This window comes from Cottoperca gobio, chromosome 14 (assembly GCF_900634415.1).
Source record: "Cottoperca gobio chromosome 14, fCotGob3.1, whole genome shotgun sequence".
NCBI classification, from domain to species: Eukaryota; Metazoa; Chordata; class Actinopteri; order Perciformes; family Bovichtidae; genus Cottoperca; species Cottoperca gobio.
In genome coordinates, this window is record NC_041368.1 from 2496607 (window position 1) to 2516796 (window position 20190).

The window sequence follows — 20190 nt, forward strand, 5'->3', positions numbered from 1 at the left end:
GCACATTCAGCCAAAGAGGTTTTTCACCGAGCGGCACGAGAGATCATTCCTGCCGGTGGCCTGTTTAACTCATCCTCGCTCTGTCGTGGACTGAGGTCTTACTGGAATCACTAACTGGACTTACCATTACATGCTGTTTAATAGGGGTGGGCGATGTGGCCACCCCTATGGCAATACAAAACACTACAGGAATAAAGAAGACTTCCTTTTTATTTCAAAAAGCTGTAAAATAAAACACTGCAAATGTCTGGTAATCATATATTCAGAGTTCTTCCTCGTCCTGATTTTACAATGTCACTCTCCTCTTCCATGTCTGTCCCAATCAGGTTACCTTGAGAGACCGCTGAATCACGTGAGAATCCCTAGCGCGGTAGAAACGGTATTGCAGAATCTGTACCGGTGGAATGATTTCTAATGTTGCACGGTTTCTACAGTCATATCGCCCAACAGCTGTCTACCTTCTGGCACAGTGCAATACAGCTTTTTAACGTATAACTTCTTCTAACATTCATTTTGCACACACAGCTATTTATATTACTGTTTGTGTGTGTTTTGGATGTGTGTCATTGTGTTTCATTTAATATTCTTATATTTGGGAGTGGAATTACTGGAAATGTTGATGTAGTTGATGCACTTCACACCAGCAGTGAGCTCGTCTGTGTGGAAGCTGTCAGTGACTGTGTGGACACAGTGCTGTTGTAGATATTATAGAAAAATGGCATTTTTATTAATGCTGGACTGGGTTGAAGAAATGGATCTGCCCGTCGATATTCTGGGTTAACATGGAGACCTCAGGGAGCGCAGTCATCACAGGACATCAGGGCAGCCAATGTTGGACTGTCCGCTCACACAGGAATGTGTGTGCCAGAATCTCCATGTGTTAAGACCAAAGTGAAATCCTGCTTTGCAAAGCTCCATTAGGCATGACTTATTTGATCTACAGACTACACACACAATAATTTGTTAGTTATTTGTTATTGAGCACAATTTTGTTCTCCTGTTCTCTCATCCTGCTCCCATGCCAATCTTCCTCTTCATTTTCCTCATATTTTTCACATTCCTGTCTCCTCTCTCATTGTTCCCCACTTTTTCCCCTGTCATCCTCCCTCTTACCTCTACATGTGATTTCTTAAATCTAATTTGTATTTCTACCTCTTCACATCCTCCTCCCCTCCCTCCCTCCCTTCTCTTCCCCTCCCCTCCCTCTCTCCTTCTCTGGCAGGCTGCTCATTGCAGTGAGTCAGTATCATGGAGGCAGGCAGCGGGGCTGCCGCAGCAGTGGGGAGTGCAGCACTAGGACTGCTGGGAGCCACAGCCACGTCCAGCCATGACATCTTGGACAGGTAAGAGCACAGGACGAGGCTGGCGCACACCTTCAGGAACAGAATGTCCCCTCTCCGTTTTCCATCAGAGTAAAGAAGAGAGGAGGAAGAGTGTGTGTTTGTGGAGAGAGGGACCACACCTCAGGTTGTAGTTTGGTGAGCATGCTAGTTTGTTTATAGTCAGAGGTGTGTGTGTGTTGTGTGTGTGCGTGTGTTGTCTTATGCTCCCTTGTGTTGTGTGTGTGTGTGTGTGTGTGTGTGTGTGTGTGTGTGTGTGTGTGTGTCTTCGTCTTCCTCTGTATCATTACTCTCACTGTATGTGAGGCAAATGTTCAGGTTTTGACAGTTGGTTTCTGCTGAGTGTGTGTTGATGATAGACGGGGGTGTTACTTGGCTTCCTTGGTGCCTCAAGGAGAAATGACACCAGGGAATGCGCATGCAGGAGAGGAGGGGGAGGCATATGGTAGACGTGCCTGAATGCTATAGTTGAGCTGATAGGGTGAGTTTGCACAGTCACCATCCCACCCCCTATTTAACCCCCACCCACACCACATCAGCCCATATCAACTGGGCTACAGCCATCACTAACCGTCACCGCTGGAAACCCCTCATTCAGATTTCCTTTACTGACGCAGCCAGTAACACTGCCTCCACCGAGGGGCCGAATGTATCAGCTTTCAGCTAGCTACGTCATCGCTACAGCTGTACACCCACATGCCCGTGCATCTCATTTCTCACACACACCCTCAAGCATGTACATTCACAAAAACACAGATGGTTTTGTATCCAATACACATACATGCTTCACAAGGATGTTTTAGGACAAACATCGCTGTCACATGTGCAGGCAATTAACGCACACACAACAAACTGCCATCGTTGCTGTTTGGGGCATCTAGGTATGTCCCCCCCGTGCTGTTGAAATATCACTGATCTCCTCTACATTACAGTTGTTACACTCTCTGCCAATGATGTATAACTAATCTCCAACACTTCCTGGGGATCTCCTTTGACACATTGTACAATCAGAGATGGAAACTATGGCTGTGACTCATTTAGTCACTTCCTTACTATTTCTGTTAGTCACCACTCACATTCTGACTTCACCCGCCTGCTCTGAAATATACAGGATACCCAGCATATACTGCTGCATTAGTGTGTGGTGCTGTGGGTGTGTGCATCTTCAAATGCGTGCTGCTGTATGTTATCTTTTTGGGGGGTTTGGGGGGGATTACAGTTAAAGCTGCTCGGCCCCTCCACCTGCCCCCCCCAGTCCTGAACTGTGTCTAAATCCTGCTCCGGAGTTACCATGGCAGCAGCAGCTTAGCATACATTAGACAGTGGTCCAACCTATTACTGAGAGTGAGTGAGTGAAAAGAAGAGAAAGGAGAAGAATATTATACATGTAGAATATAGTTTGCTGTCTCAGTGCTCAGCACTCGGTTAGAGAGGAAAGACAGACGCAGCAAGATGCCTGAATATTATTTAATCAAACAATTTTGAATAAGAACATCATCACAGTTCGATCAGTTAAAAGTACAGCACCTTTAGCCTATAGGAGTAGCCTTCAAGACAACCCCCCCCCCCAACAAGGATATCATCGTCAAATGCCAACCTCTACTATGACATCGCCCAACCCTACGTGTTTCTGTACATTTGTATCAACAGAGGAATATTTATAGAGACATACTGGCATATTTTAGTTTAGCATGGATAGCTGGCTGAGCTGTAGTGCAACTGGAATACCACAATATCCCAGATCTGATTGCTTGGGCAGAGTTTCCCCTTGTAGGATGATACCAGTTTATTGAGCTAATGGTATAAATATCTGGATGGCAGAACCTAATAATAGAAACAAGAATAGATAAACGATTGACTCCTGTCTTGTCTGCTATGCCATATGCAGGACAGAAACTGCCTCAGTGGGACAGGAGCTAAACTGTTGGCTGCCTGGAGAGACTTGGAGCTAGTGGACGAGATCCAGAAAATGCATAAGGTTGTAATCCAGTGCATTGCCTACCAATCGCTTGTTGCTTTCCGAGGCTTTTCCTTTGCAGTGGAAATGAAACGTCTGCAGGGTTCACAATTGATATGATTGTGGATTATTTACTCTGGACAGGCTACAGTGAACATGTATTCTTAGAAGCACTGTGATGAGTAATACTCATATGTCGTTTACTCAACCTGTTCTCTTTAGTAGGATTTAAGGAAAACAACCATTTTCCTGAGCAATTGTGATTTAAATTGTGTTTATCACAACAGGACTGCTTCACAAGCCTGAATCCTGGAGGTCTCAGTTCAGTATCAGTTTTTAGGTGATCAGACAGACTTGCCAAATGTGGCATCTCTGCTTCTACAAAGCCATCTTTGACCAACATGTAGAGACACCGGCATGCAAAGAGTGAGGATAATAACCAGGCAACAGCAAATGTTTCTTTTGTGGTTTCTCCATCTCCAAGAAGTAGCTTTAATAGACGGAATCGGAGTTTCGGGCTTCCGGTGGAATCGCAATGCATGCTGGTGTGGCAAGCCTAGAAAAGTGAGCACCAACTCCACAAGGGCTGCCATATTGGATTTCTTCTCTACGTGTTTACATTGTATTTAGCTTATTCTTCAAGCTACTACTCTACAATGAGTTCTGAACTCCTTTCTTATGATGAGGTTCAGATGTGGAAAGTCGAAGCTTTGAAAGTATTTTGCCGCAAGCGGAATTTAAAGGTTTCAGGAACAAAACTCGAGCTTATTGCCAGGGTGTTTGCTGCATCAGAGATGGGCATTGAGGAGCAACCAACAGCTAACGAAAGACTTTCAATCACAGAAAAAGAAAAGACTAAGCTTTTGGTTATGCCGAGTGGCGTTTCAGTGCCTGATCCCTTGACATTGCAGGATGGCTGGGTCAATGAAAACAACAGCATGACTTCTTGGCCGCCGATATACCTCAGTGATATAACATTATTTTTAATGTCTGACCACCCAGGGAACCATGTCGAGTTTCATAAACGAACTTTGAATGAATACAAAGAAGGCAAAGCATTTAGACTGTTTGACTCTGGCTGGTTGAAACAAATATCTTTCAATCCTCTCGCAGATTCTGAGTGAAGCAAAATGTACTCATTCAATGAAAGTTTCCCATACGCCACATTCTGCATGGATCTGCGCAGTCAAGAAAACTGGCGATATTGTGCTTATTGCAGTTGTGTTGCAGGGTAAACTATTATAAATATATACCTAACTTGTGTTTGTTAATTATTATAAAACTCAATATATAGAAAGTACATTTGTCAATATATAAATCAAGTAGATAGACTACATACCCCAGGTCGAGTTCAGGATCAGGGAATTCATTTGTTGGTTTTCCTTGCATGAAATGCTCACTGCAAATCCGCAAAGATTTCTTGGGCTCCAAAGACTTCCCATTGTAATCCTGTCTCTTTAAAGCTTTGGTCCATGCTAGCCTTCTATCATTGTTCTTTAGTGCTGTTGGAAATGGAAATAGTTCGAACGGGGGCTTGCAGTCGCAATTTTTGCAATCGTGAAGCTCACAATGAGATTCTGCCCATTTATTTAGCTTTCTCCCACTGTGAACATCCTTTCACCACACAATGTCGGTGTCCAAATCCCATAACTAGAAGAGCGATGGTTACACACTAAAAACTAGCCAAATACAATGTAAACACGCTTGAAGAATAAGCTAAATATAATGTAAACACGTAGAGAAGAAATCCAATATGGCGGCCCTTGTAGAGTTGGTGCTCACTTTTCTAGGCTTGCCACACCAGCATGCATTGCAATTCCACCGGAAGTCCGAAACTCCGATTTACCAGTGACAGTTGTCATTATAGCCATTAAATTGTGGTTGACGTCTTGTTAAGACGCATAATTATGCAAGTTCTAATTAAAGTTGCAGCTCTTGTTATTAGAAGATGACACTCTATCTACTATTAAAAGCAAGTAATTGTTCAGCACTACTTATTAGTCTGGTTAATCCATCCAACTATTTTCTGCAGCTTAGTGGAAGTACTACCAAACATTTTTTATAACCTGTAATGTATGATACACAATTCATCTTCTCTACTGGTTTTTCAACATACTTTCATACTCTGGTTGATATGATCCTGAAACGGGTCTTAATTGTATTCTCTATAGTATTAAAAGTCTTTTAAAAGTCTTAAAACTAACTTGGTGAACCCTGCAGAAACCCAGTGCTTGAACTACTTCCACTTCCCTGCTGTTGTGCAGGTTAACAAAGCCTTTCCTTCTCATTGATCCAATGTCTTTAGCGACCCGAAACCAAGCTGAATACTTTTTGCTGGCTTAGAAATGTTGTCACGCTTTTAAAATAGATCTTATATCTGGATAAAAGCTCAAATGTTCTCTGAGTCAAACTCCCATTAAATGTCAGGAGAGCAAAAACCGGAGTTTTGAAGATTCACGCTGACAATTGTTAAATGACTATACAGACTGAACACAGATGTGTGAACGCAGGAACATATCTTCTCACTCCATCGATTGACTGATCATTTATGTCAAAGCAACTGACTAAACTAACTGATTACATTTCACTTGCATTATTTTGCTGCTCATATTTACAAAACACAAAAAGAATAATGGTAAACTCTTTTGTGACGGGCATGTGAACAACAATTACGACTCTATATAACAGACTGGAAGAAACTTATTCATTCCAGTTCATTTATTTTAGCAGAATCACAATTCAAGACAGTTAGTTAGTTTTCAGTGATTCAGCAGTTCACTCATTGAATATCTCTTTCATCAGACCAATGCCATGAGATTCACTGGAGGGTATTATTGGCAGTTCTAAAAGTGGCAAATATCCATATGTGTGCAGTCCAGTAGAGAAAACATGCTTTGTTTTTAAGAGTTGCTCTTATAAATATTGATCACTGGCAGCCCTTGCTTCGGTTTGGCTGGTTTTATTTTTTCTTGCCTCATAAATAGAGTTGTGCTGTTTATTAGGTTTCAACTGTCGGTTACAAATAAAAGCTTCTAACGTGACTGTCTATGATCAGTTTTGCTTTCAGCTGACTTTTTGGATTATTTGTCTGCGGCTGTTTGTAACACACACACCCACACACATACACACACACACTCAACCTGCCTAGGGTTAGAAAGGGCTGAGATTAGTGTTACTACGATACCAAAATTATGACTTCCATACGATACCTGCCTAAAGCATCTCGATACCGATACTAAAGCGATACCCTGCGAAAACCTAAAACATTAGGAAAAGTAGTGGAATATTAGGTAACATCATTTTTTATTTTTGTATTTAGGCAGTGGAGGATGTGAAAGGAAGTCATAAAACATTAGTAATTATTGTACCATAATGTGTTCATACATTTTAATATCCAACCAGGACTGGAAAAACTCTTTACACGTTCACATCTCCAGTCTCCACCTTCACATGCCAAACTCTCTCCTCCGCCCTTCTCCAGTGTACAGAATCTAACAATGCACTTTAGCCACAAACAAGACTTCACTCATTTTTTTTAAATAGTTTTCTCCCTGCTTTTTATTATTTTATTTTATTTTTACTTATAAAAAGTGAAATCCTTGCAGAGATGTGTGAGAGCAGTTCTGTCAGCTATTTTGTTGAGTTGCCTCTTAGCGAAATGCTCTGAGTGAATTTAAGTCCCCTCTCTTAGACAGTGACGCAGTGTATGTCGGCTTTTATTGTGAAATGTAAGAACAGAAAGAGGCTGTAACGCGCCGTCGCTGCTGTTGACAATGTGGGAACAATAAAGTGTTTTCCGTCTTGGTTCACGTTCTAATAAGTATAGGCGGGTGCAACTCCTACAGTAGGCTACAGTACTTTAGTGCCATATTTCATTGTAGACGCAACACATAAATATGGCTCTTATTGCTCTTAATTACACTGTCATTCTTAAAGATCAGATACTGATAAAATGAGGGTATTGTATGTTAATGGCAGGGTATCGTAACTTTTCTAGTATTGGCCATATTCTTACATTTATGTATATAGCATGAAGTCAAACATATTTTCCTTGGTTGTTGGTCTTGTCAAGGATTCTGTACGTAGTCTTCATGGATGGGATCTCAAGGTGCAGATGGAGAGTGTCCAGTTAGGGAACTTAGAATTGTTTCTCTGCTCTTTGCAGATGATGTGGTTCTGTTGGCTTCTTCAGACTATGACCTTCAGTACACACTGGGGCGGTTTGCAGCCAAATGTGAAGCGATGGGTATGAGAGTCAACACCTCCAAGTCTGAGGCTGTGGTTCTCTGCCCAATGCTCCCTGTGAGTTGCTGCCCCGAGCAAAACAATTCAAGTATCTTGGGGTCTTGTTCATAAGTAAGGGCAAAAATAAGTAAAAGGGAGCGTGATACTGTGTGGAAAATGTAGCCATCTGATCAGGATTCCTCCTGGGTGTCTTTCTTTGGAGGTTTTCCGGGCACGTCTAACTGGTAGGAGGACCCTGTGGTAGAACCAGAACTCGTGGAGATCTGCCTTGGGAACACCTCAGGTCTGGATTACCTTGGTTAGTTTGCTGCCACAATGACCTAGACCTGGATCAGCACCAATATGGATAGTTCAGTAGGCAAATTGTTATGTCCCCAATCTGGTGGAACCTAGACACAACATGCAGTGTGACTCCCCAATCTTCCCACTCTCATGAAAGGCCAGCGACATATTGTAAATCTCAATTCAAAGCCAGCAGTTTATTTATCTTTAGAGGTGAGCAATGCCTAAAACGACAAACAAAAAACCCTTAACTTCCATAACAAAAGTTAAACAAAAGGCAAGTCTCTAACCTGAGCTCCTACATTAGAAACAGGAAAAGGGTTCAACAGGAAACAAAAAGGGATTCTCCCTCTTACCAAACTGCTCTTAAGTGTGCTCTAGCTAAAGAACATAAGCAGAATATTTACATTGGACAGCAATCACACATTTACCTTGTTCTAAACACAACAACAAACTTGCCAAATGGCCGACGGAACAACACGACTTCCACACACATCTCAGAACACACTAAATGCTGGCTCCTTGTTGGGAGTAGTAGAGGTGAGAGAGGGGCGATCGAATGTCAGGCTGCAGTTTAAAAGGGACTGATGTGGACCAACCAGGAGGCAGCAATTGAGGGAATGGTCCAATCACAAGGCACCACCTGTTTCACCACCCTTGCACACTCACACACATGAAAACTGATAAACTGAGGGAAGGAAAGCAAGATCACATCAAACACATGATGACCCAGGGTCATAACACAATATATTGTATATTTCTCCCCCAGTTTTGATACATTTCACACAAATACAAATGTATGTAAATATAATATGTAAATATAATGTGTTTCCACTGTTCTACAACATTATTCAGTCGTATCGGTAGAGTGATCTTTGCATGCCTGTATACAATTAATTCACAGAACAAGTGACTACAAGCCCTGCCAGCTTTGGGGCTAACCCCCTCTACTTTAATCAGCAGGACCAAGTTGCTTCGGTTTGCGCAAACACTGCAGCTAGCAGTGAATGATAGATTTAACCTGCTTGTGCATCGGGTTATCGTTGCAGCTTGGCTGCTTGTTAGGCACCGCTGCATTAAAGGCTGCATATATTGTCTTGTTGGCTAACAGTTATTGGTGGGTTAACGAGGGTTGGCTATTGGTCAGAAATATTTTTCTGTATTAGCATCCCTACAACATGGCAAACAAGTACCTTGGAGGGGGCAGGGAGGAGAAACAGTTTATAAGCCCCATTCAGGAGAACTTTTTACCTAGTTTTTATATTTTAGAAAATGTGCTGCTTCGCTGAGAGTTAAGAGAGAAGATGGATTCCACCAACGTATCTGTACATGACATGAAGCTAAAACCACCAACAGATTAGCTGAGTTTAGCATAAAGACTGAAAACTGAGAGTCTGGCTCTGTCCAACGGTAAAGAGGCTGTGGTGTAGCATTTTCCTTTGCTCGTGGTAGCTCTGCTCCAGAGCATCTTGCAATAGAGGTTCTGTGATATTGGTGTTTCAGCTTTTTGTTGTATATCTCATCCACTCTTAAACCTGTTGGTCTACAGAAGTGAAAAGTCCTGAAGCTAACGGAGCAGCAACAGGTGATGCAATATTAGTGCATGACACCCACATGATTTCTGTTTGAGGTTAAGCATATGTTGATTTAGGCATTCAGTGGCAAGGCAGCCTAATACCAGAGACACAGTAAAGTGGTGGTTGAGTAAAAATTAAGAGAGAATGTTATGACTTTCATTTTCTAAGCAAAATAGAGCTGCTGTTGCTTTTATGCACCAACACTGAGAGAAATGGTAAAGATTAAAACCTTTGATTTTAAGAAGGTTCTCTGTCTTGTTTCTTACAGAGTTGGAGAGGGAAGCAATTGACTGGGCATGATAGAAGCTATAGAAGTCAAAGGGAAGTCTTCTTCCTTTCTTGTCTGTCAGTTTCTCCTCTTATCTGGTTTTCTATAAAGGGAGAGGGATAGAGGTGGAAAGCAGGCGACAGTGCTGCTGATCAAAAGGTCAAAGCAAGGTTTTCTGGCTGCGGTGTTATTAAGAGTGTTTGGAGCAGGTGCTGGAAGGAGCAGTTTCTTTCTGCTTTCGCCTCCTCACCAAGGAATGCCGAGAATGCACCACACTTCTAAACAGAGAAGGTGATACTTGGCGAGTGAAATGCAGTGTCTTGGCCTTCATCTGTGGCGTCTGAAAGTGCTTCACCCTGTCTCAGTGGTTCTGCAGCCTGCCTGGTGAGTGGTGCTTAAAGCATGTCATTAGGTTCATTGTGGCTGTGGGATGTCAGGCAGTGGCCCAGAAATTATGGAAGACTTCTCACAAGTTATTTCTTATCACTTAAAACAAGACCGTCATTTAACACGTCTGAAGATGATGGCTTTCTTACACTATTGGATAAACATCTCATTGTATGGAATTATATTTGTGCCTCCATTTTGTTGCACGTGAGGTGGGACTTAAGATCATATCAAATAACATTTTGCAAGGCCATCAATATTATTTTGAAGAGCAATCATGATAAAGAATAATTGATATTGAGCAAACACCATTTCTTTGTATATATTGTGTATATAATATGTTATCCTGTTTGCTATTATCCACATAAGCACACATTAACCTTTCCATTCAGTTTTACTCATTTGCCCTCTTTAAAAGTGTCAGCTGTGTGCAGTGTCGTCCTTGGACACTTGCTCTGTCTCTCTTGCTCTGTCAACATCTCTGCGTTACAATAGCCAGGTTTCCATTCAAATGTAGGGCACGTTATAACTGAACTTTCAGAAAATCAGCAAAAGATCCTAATTAACAGCAGTTTCCATCCACTACTGTGATATAATATTAGGTCTTATATTCGCTGTGTCTCTTTCCATTCTGGTTTTATTGATAGACCGATTTTTTCACCACAGTGAATCAATATTTCAAGTATTTATTTTTGGATGGAAACAGACTTATGTTGCCAATGCAGCTCCAATCCAATTGCTAGTTGAGTTTGGTAACAAGGGAAGTAAGGAAACGCAGTTAGAATGTTACAGAGGCAAACCAAAGAAGTCGTTTTTACAGTTTTGGACACGATCCTAGTTTTATGAACCTTTCATTAAATTCCATTTGTAAGTCAGTCTTCACTTAAATATCTTGCATCATAGCTGTTTTGATATGTAGCCAGCTAACTTCTGCCAGAATCACTAACTCAGGGGTCTTCAACTTTTTTCAGGCCAGGGACCCCTCATCTAAAAGAAAAACCAAGCAGGGACCCCTACTACATATGTATAAAATGGAGTTGCATATTAAACTGGGCCTACAACAACGTGAATTAAAACATTATCAGACAATAAATTCACGGCCCCCCTGCACTAACTGAGGACCCCTTAGGGGTTGCGGACCCCCTGTTGAAGACCCATGCACTAGCTTCTTGGCTAATGAATCTAGTTGGCTAACTTCATAAATGTAAGTTACACAGCCAAGACATTATAATTACTAATATAACCTTTAAAAAAAAAAGTTAGCTAACCATTTACCACCCTGACAACTGCTAATCCGTACTGACTGTGATTCTGAAAAAGAAAAGAAAAGTAATGCTTTTCTGAAAAAGAAAGTGGCAGAAATGTCCCTACTACAGATATCCTCCATATATTCCATGCCAAATAACCACTTTATGAAGGTATAATAAATCACCCTTATGTTAAGTCCAAGTGCTGAATATTAATCTCCACCCCCTATAAATAGTGAGGATACATGATTAATGCAACACCTTAATTAGAAAAGATAATTTAGTGCAGTAGGCCTGAAATAACTACCTTTTGTTGACCTTCCAATTCAAATCTTAAAGTTTGAATTCTATATGATAGTTTGCTCTCTAACTGAATCTAAGTGACTGTGAATCCGTTGTGAAACTTTTTAAAGCCCCCATTGAAGACTGCAGGGGATAAGAGTCGGATACTCAGAAGAGTTGGATTTGGGTATTATTATTATTTGTCATTTATCAGACGCTCTTATCCAGAGCGACTTACAGTGAACTAACTACAGGGACAGTCTCCCTGGAGCAGCTCAGGGTTAACTGCCTTGCTCAGGGGCACAATGGTGGCAGCCCTGGTGTTGAACTCACAACCATCTGGTGTTCTATTTGGAAGCCGTTCCACTAGACCAGGGGTGCCCAAAAGGTCGACCGTAGTGCGGGTAGATCACGCACCGCTAAAAAAATATATCCATATATATTCCCCCAACAGAACCCCACGCCGCCAGAAATTCTAGTTTTTTTTTCTTGCCTTGCACATTCACCTCCTCCACTCTGTTTCGCTCCCGTACACACACCTACAGTCAGAGACAGAGTGGAGGAAAAGAGAGTGAACTACGCACCAGCACCTCCCCACCCCCCGTCGCACAAACCTCCGACAGCAGTGTGGGCACCCCTGCACTAGGACCACACCAAAAAATATTTATATTAATGGACGGTCATCACCAAGTACATTTCTGTTGTAGCACTTTCTTTGCCTCCCTGTTGTTCATTTCTCATCGAGCTTATGTTGATGACCTTTTGGGTCCCAAAGCAGTCAGCAGCACGTCTCCACCAATTCTAAAGAATGTCAGTGATCTTTCTCAGCCTCACTGGCTTTAATGGGCTTTGAGTGTATTATTGACCAAGTCAATTTAACTTGCGTAGATAATTAAGTTAAACTTGAACTTAGAAGTGACAGTAGGGTCCACTGCAGAGCTTTACAAACATTCTGTTCACTTTCTGAATTGAATAAATTGCAACAAAGGGAAACGTTGGGAAATGCTTTTTGTATCTGTAAGTCCTGCTTTCAAGGGTCTGGGTATAGAGACTTACACAAGTGTTGAGCTGAGAAAAGTGGAATAATGTGACTGAAAGATAAAGTAAGATCAGTGAGCAGAAGTGTGAGAGGGAGTACAGAGAAACGCTTATTACTAAACTTTACTTCCCTACATCTTGACTCAGAGTTCCCGGCCCTTAAGTCCAGTTATCTCAATGCAGAGACATTGTTTCACCATTTGCTAGACACTGTTGCCGTGCAGATGCAACAAGCCTTCCATCCTCCCCAAAACAGATCTTCTGCTCTTTCATGTCGCTCTATTGTCTACTCAGGTTTATTAGACTCATGTAGAAGTAGTGTCGCTGCTGCCTTCAGGATGACGGGTAAAAAAAAAACAACAATATTATAAACACCGTTTTGGAGCCAGGCTCAAGTGGCCATTTCGATGAACTGCAGTTGTTGGTACTTCCGCAGAGGCTTCACTGCTCAGCCCCTGAGGTTGTTGCTTGGACCAGACTCATCATATTCTAGATGTCCTGAGCTGGGCCGTGCAGCCTCTCCGTCATTGATCTGCCCAAACTACAACTCTTATGTTAAACTCCAAAAAGGTCCAGAAAGATCTTGTCTCATCAGACAGAATGGCAGGCTCACTTAATATCTTCTGTCGTAGAGCTGCAACTGAAGATCACTTTCATTACTAATTGATTCATCATTTATCCTAAAAGATGACCAAATAAAATAGAAATACCCAGCACAGCTTCCTGAAGCCCAAGTCAAGCAATCACTGGGAAATTGTGATTGTCACTTTTTCACTTTGTTGACATTTTCTTTGATAAAGTTAATTCATTAATCAACAAAATCATCACCAGATCAATGTGTGTGTTGCTATAGGAGCCTGAGACCCGGACGTCACCTGGAGGACGACGATATTGTGCCTGAACTGGCTAACATCCATCCCAGAGAGAGACCTGACTGGGAGGAGACCATAAGTGCCATGGTGAGACACACACACACACACACACACACACACACACAGTTATTGTGATGCTCTCTCTTTTGCATACATTGGCCCACGTGAGACAGCTCCTGTTTTGAATACATACAGTGCTTCCGTCGATGTCCTGCTCTCATCCCGGGTCAACTAAAGCTCCCTGAGTGTCATTGCTGACATGTCAGATCCAGTGATAACACCACAGCCCCCTGATCTGCCTGTCACATTCTTATCAGCGTCTGTTTTTAAGCCAGTGGATTGATTAGTTGTGTCTTTCTCTCTAATCGAAATCGCATCTCCGCTGTTCCTGAAACACTATCACACATTCGTGATTAATGCAGGCGACTGTTGGCGTCCTAAAGCCGCCCCATTTCAAACTCTTTGCATAGATAGTGATCTGCTTATCTGTGTACTCGTATGTCATCTGTTTATTTCAGCCCGACTCTCCACGCTGGATTCCATTCACCAGACAGCATCATTCATTATTTCTTTCCCTTCCCTCTGTGGTGCGAGTCTTACTTCTTGCATCAACAGCACGGTGAAAATGAGGCCGTCTCCATGGTAACATGCCGAGCCACCCGTGGTCGGCGTGTGGTTGGAACCCTATCGCAAGTGCTCTCTTCGATCGGGCAACAGAGAGAAAGAGAAACTACAAATCTCACCATGCTAATGAATATTGATCACAGAGGCGGGGCTTTAATACTGCATGTCTGCTATTCTTTGTTCAATATTTGATACGAGACGTACTGGAGTGGCATGCATTATGTATGTCTCCGGTGGTTCGAGGAGGTGATGAGAAGCGCTAAGCAACTTAGTGTAAGCTGTCACACTATTGCCCTGTTGCTCTGTCGACAAGGCATAAAGGAACAAAACACTGCAACGTAATGATAAAAGGAACTGTACAATCTTTTTTTGATAATTATATATTTGACATGACATTTTGCATTTAGATCAGACTAGGAATAGGCGTGAACTAATTCAAAGCTTCCACATTAATTTAAATCATCTATTCACAAAGTCAAGAAAAGCATTTGGAACACACACACACACACACACACACACACAATTTTCCTGGCAGAAAGCCTTGTAGACAAGTTAAGTGCTTCATATAGTTTAAAGCTTACTTATTGGGGCTATAACTAGTGATTATTTCCATCATTATTTAATTTGCTGATAATTTTTTGGATGTATTGATGAATCCCTTTGGTCTATAAAGTGCCAGAAATAAATGAAAAATGCTCGTCACAATTGACCAGATGTCTTGTTTTGCCTGACCAACAGTCCAATACTTAGAACTTCAGACCGAATAAGGCAGAAAATCCAATCAAAAGATAAACTGGAACCCGTTTCTACTAATCGACTAGTCGTTGCAGTGTTACTATACAGTATATGGGAAGTTAAAGTGACACCTTGGATAAAAGTGGTGTAGAGGTGCATATCTGCATACCACCTTTGCTGTCATTGACCGCCAGGCTGCGGAGTCACACGCTGAATACAGGAAAGTTTCTCTGGTCCGCTCTGACTTTATCATATTCACACCTCAGTTGGCCAGCACTTCTGTGAAGCCGATTGCTTTCAGCCGATTTCCGTTCTAAATAGTTTGGTCTCTAAAGGTCGATCAGAAGAGCTGATTAGATGACTCATTGATTCTGAATTGAAACGTTTTCATTACTCATCTGCCTGCTCTTTAATTCGCTCTGAGAGCAATAGAGCTTGGACAAACACACAGAGATTTGTGTTTTTTAAACAACATACTTATTCCACATATTATTCAGGTTCTAAATGGAGAATGAGAGAGACCACAGACACACACTCACACTCATTGTTGACCGGGGCGGAGAAGTAGACCCCTGATCGGTGATCAGGTCGGTTGATTGAACTTGGCTTCATTTTTGTTTTAATTGTTGTGTTTTGCCTTTTATTACTGGAAAATGTATGGCCTATGACAGAGATACACTCTCAACAGTGGAGAAGGAAGCCTTGAGATTGTTCTGCCGGTCCAAAAGCCACCGAGGGCGTAGTGACCGCACCAGGAGTAGTGGGAGGATGGCCGAGATGGTAGCTAAGCTCACCCAGCTAGGACCTAAGACTATTCCACCACCTAGCTGCTCCTGGTTGATGTTCGGTTGCAGGAAAATGAGATGGATGAAATACGAATCGGATTAACCCAGCACCGTCGGAGACTGTTGAGCTCACATCGTTAGAGACCTGTCCCTTGACTGGTGGGATGAGAGGAGGCGGACTCTGTGTTTACATCAAAGATGCTTGGTGCCTAAACGTCAAAGCTGATGGAGAATGTTCCCTGATGTCAAACGTGTTGAATGTTAAAGAGGCCAGCCATATTATCTGCCCACAGAATTCACCATTGTTTTTGTTGTTTACATTCCTCCTGACACAATTAAAAAAAGATACACGACATGAATCCACTGCTGCTTTTGTTCTGTTTAGTTTTCTAATGTTTTTCTTGTGTAGCATAAAAAGACTACAACTGCATTCCGATGTATAACCCTGCGTTGCAGTGCGTGGCCTCGTTAAGGAATACTCCCTTTTCAGAGGAGATTTTGGCCAAACACTAACATCTGAGCAGCGTGATGTCTCAACATAAACTGTTGAGCAGGTTTAAGCAATTTGTCCTTTTAAACAAACTGTTGCAAATCGTTTCTGCAGTGTTTAATGGATTCTCATTCAACCTGCCAGTGTAATGTCAGAACATGTCATTGAAAGAAAAGATTATATCATTCTTGATGCACTCTGACTATGATGAAAATCAATATGCCCCTTAAAGACGCAGTGAAACAGCAGTTGGAGCGTGTTTGATCTCTGTAATGAGACACATTTCTTAGTGAGCATGTGGGTGGGGTATAGTTATGATCTGGATTTGAATGAATCCTTCAGATTTGATTTGCCAAAAGTCCTCTACGGAGTTGTACAAACCCAGCCCTGCGTTACCAAAAGGCCACGACCTGCTTTGGTGGCGTGTTCGGTGTGAATACGAAATACGATCCAGGAAGTCCAGGGATATAATATTATGTATTGTAAAGTTATCATGTGAGGTGATCATTATAAATTCTGAATTATTGGGACAAAATATATACAAAGAAGGTATTCCTGTTTTTATATGATGGACAGGTACCTCTTGTACCAAATCACTTGATTGGTACATTGAGTTTATGGAAACGATCCAGAAGAGTCCTCAGAAACATTTTACAGGAAGAGAAGACAAACTATTATATAAATTAAAACTGCTTTTAGTATTGACCTACAGTAAGCAACCTGGTGCTGCACTCGGCCTTGAGATTTACTTTAGTCAACAAACTTGCACTGCTTTGTCATCGATTTAAATTTCATACAGCTTGGTTATGAAATTAACTATTCACTTCCTGATTAGACTACCACTTCACCATCTCATATATTCAGGTTATCATCCAGTTCATAAGCACTTTCTCTTAAGACCAAGCATTTCATCTTACATCGAGCAATCGGTGTTTACAACCAACAGACTTGAATCTACTTGAAGTTAAAAGCCTGTTGGCTATTTGAATGTTTCTGCTGTTCCAGCAATACAACAGTGGCAGAGATGTATTTTTACGCACCAGCTGGATCGCTGACGTTTTGTGTTTTGTTTTTTTTTGCATTTTAGGCAAGGAGTGCAGAGATCCCTGAGCTGAGGACGGAGTCCCTCATGCGCTCATGCAGCAGCAGCACGGCCAGCATGAAGGTCAAGAATGTCAAAAAGTGAGTAGTATAGTAGTGTATAGAAACCTTAAAAACCTTGTAAGTAAGTTTGATCACACACACACCTGCCTCTGCCTATCTCCTCCACCTCTCTCACATCCCTCCTTCCCTCTGTTCATCTCTATTTATCGCTTGTCTCCTGTTTGAGTTCCTTCTATTCCCTGAGTCTATTTCTGTGTCTTCCTCCTCTTTTCACTCCCTCTGTTTGCACTGCACTCTGCTTTTGTTCTAGTCATACACACTCTGCACTGTTATCATGAGCAGAGGATGGATTGCCAACCAAACTCTGTGTGTGTGTTATGTTTTCAGACTTTGCTTCACCAAGGGCCACTTCCCAAAATTGGCAGAGTGCGCTCACTTCCACTACGAAAATGTGGACTTTGGCACAATTCAGGTAAATATCCTGAAGCTTTTCTTCTCATTTACCTCACCACATTATTGGAAATCGTTATCGCATATATCCCATCATAATGAAGAATGCAACCTGGGGCTGGCCTGATCGCTCAAAGAGAGCATTGCTTTTGCGTCACCAGCGTGGCGTTAACTTTTGAGTGGAACTGGTTATATACATTACAGCAACATGGACGTCAGTCATGGTGTACATGAAGCTGTCAACTGCTCTTTCAAAGACTTGTGTTTTCTCTACTTATTTCCCTGCAGTGTTGGGTAAGAAATGGAAAGATGATGTTCATAAAGACAGAAGTATGACTCACATGTCTCTTCCAATTGATGTCAAACAAGATTCATCCTTTTTGCTGTTGATATCAAGAAGACGGTTGATGATTTGCATTTGTTTGATATCTTCTTGAATGCCCCCGCAGCACGACCTCATGCAGTCTAGCTTCACCTCCTCAGTTGGAGCTGACTGTTACTTGCAGGTGTAACTACTACTTGTCTACCTGCAAATCAAACAAGTAGCCGTTGTGGCCTCTTTTGATTCTCATTAACATTGTTAAAATTACATTATGCCATTAAAATACATGTCTGGCCTTTACTGTCAGTGACCGTCTGTGGAGTCACATGTGTAGTATTGGGAACTTCCACACGTTCCCCCTCTGACTTTATCTTATTCGCACTATGCCAGCTGCTCTTTGGTGCAATTGCCTCTCAGATCCTTTTTGCATCATAGATGTTTTTGGATAAAAGCAATTTGAGTGTTTTGAAAGTTGATAAAATGTGTTTCTAGTTTATACCTTTCTGACAGATATGATTTATAACAGACTCTGACTCGGCTGTTATATTATAGTTGGTCTGTGCTTATTAAGTTTAGTAATTAAATAATGGGATATGTTTGATGAAAGAGTTAAATGTGAACATTACAATTTAGAATCTGTGAGGATTAGAACAATTAAAGGGACAGCATGAAGTTCAGTTTGCTGATCTAAAAGAGTTGTATAATGTCTTCTGTGGCTCTGGGAGGAGATCTTGAAAGTAAAACAAAACATGATGGTATCATCGGGGCTATCACGGCTTAGGAGTGAGACTTAAATGTTTTTAACAGAAAGTCTGAAGGTGTGGCATATGAAAGAAGTAGGTCTGAGTTGTATTATGGGAAACAGGATGCTAAAGTACAGCAGAATTAAAAGAAACATTGGACTAAATAGATTTTAGGATTCACAGTGCTGTTGACTTCTGTATTTGCATAATGTGTGCAAAAATGGTTTAGTGCTTTTCAATCTGCGGTTTTAAGCTTTCACTGCTTGCCACCAAATGTAGCAGAATTTTCGGCATTTCATCATAAAGATTGCATCTTTCTCACTCAGACAACTGTCATTACGTTAAGAAGCCAGTAGGGGTCAGCAGTCAGCTTCATGTATCACACTTTGCTGTCGTGAGGACGGAGGTAGAGTTTGCTAAAAACCTTACTCCGACAGTATGTACTACACCTGCAGGTTATTTGTTGATGGAGCTCAGGTTACACCACAGAAACCATCTATTCATTCACTGCATGCATGAAGGAAACTCTTCAGTTAAAAGCAATTGTCAGTAGATTGCTTCTCCTTTTTGTTATCCCAGCTGTGTGTGCTTGCTGGTCATACTGGCTCACAGCAGCATGGCTGTTCATACTGCTTTCAAGCAGCCTCAGCTTTTTGTTTTGCTGCTCTATGGTTTTAGTATTCAGCACGGCTCCTGCCTCTTTTCTTGAGTGAACAGAACCCTGAGCGAAAATGAACATTTTCTTTGTTGTTAAGGGATTCATTATTCTGTAATTGTTCCCGGTGTCAATTCGTACATTGTACGTGCAATCTTGCCTCAGCCAAACATGTTGGTCTGGTCAATGAATTGGTCACAAATGTATTTTGTTTATTTGGCCCAAATCATTCAGACCTGCTATAAACACGAATACATTTTTGATAATTGAAAACATTGATCCTTAGTTGAGAATTCAGTGTTTCCACAAATCAACTCTTTATGTTAATCATGATGGTTGTTTGACCGATGTGTCTGCAATGCCACGTGAACATATTCGCTGAAATACCATGTGTAGTTCTGCCAACTGTCTGTTATAGCTGTCGCTTTAAAATCGTGTCACCTCAGTTAACCTGGTGAAGTTTAGGAATATGTTTGTGTTAAATGTCCACCAGGAGTTCTGCTTTCTGCACCGAGCCTCACAGACTGTGTGCGGTGCACTGAGGCAGGGTTAGGACTTGGGCTGCTCAGGTTGGCTTTAGGCCTTCTGCTGGAAGACATATTCTTTTCATTTCATTTCATTTCCATAATAAAGAAACCTTGCCAAAGCAGAATTTGAGTCAGGCGAGGTTTTGTTGTGGAAAAATTAGGATCTCATAGACACAGAAGGCCATAGAGGAGGGTGCCTGCATTCAGAGCAGCACTTGTGGCAGTTTTCTTATTATGATACTGGTATTTCAGCTAATATT

General features: G+C 41.7%; 1 protein-coding gene across 6 annotated transcripts in view; it reads left to right on the forward strand.

Annotated features, from left to right (window-relative positions):
• The window catches only part of arhgap32b (Rho GTPase activating protein 32b), a 112477-nt gene that overhangs the window by 28388 nt on the left and 63899 nt on the right, over positions 1-20190 (forward strand). For 5 of the 6 annotated variants that reach the window (XM_029447696.1, XM_029447695.1, XM_029447697.1 and 2 more), the window contains 4 exons: positions 1223-1343; positions 13477-13582; positions 17217-17311; positions 17621-17705. The exons of the other annotated variant lie outside the window; for it this stretch is intronic. In XM_029447696.1, the coding sequence (XP_029303556.1) occupies positions 1249-1343; positions 13477-13582; positions 17217-17311; positions 17621-17705 (381 nt within the window). In that variant the 5' untranslated portion in view covers positions 1223-1248. The remainder of the gene's footprint in view (positions 1-1222; positions 1344-13476; positions 13583-17216; positions 17312-17620; positions 17706-20190) is intronic. 6 annotated transcript variants of the gene reach the window in all.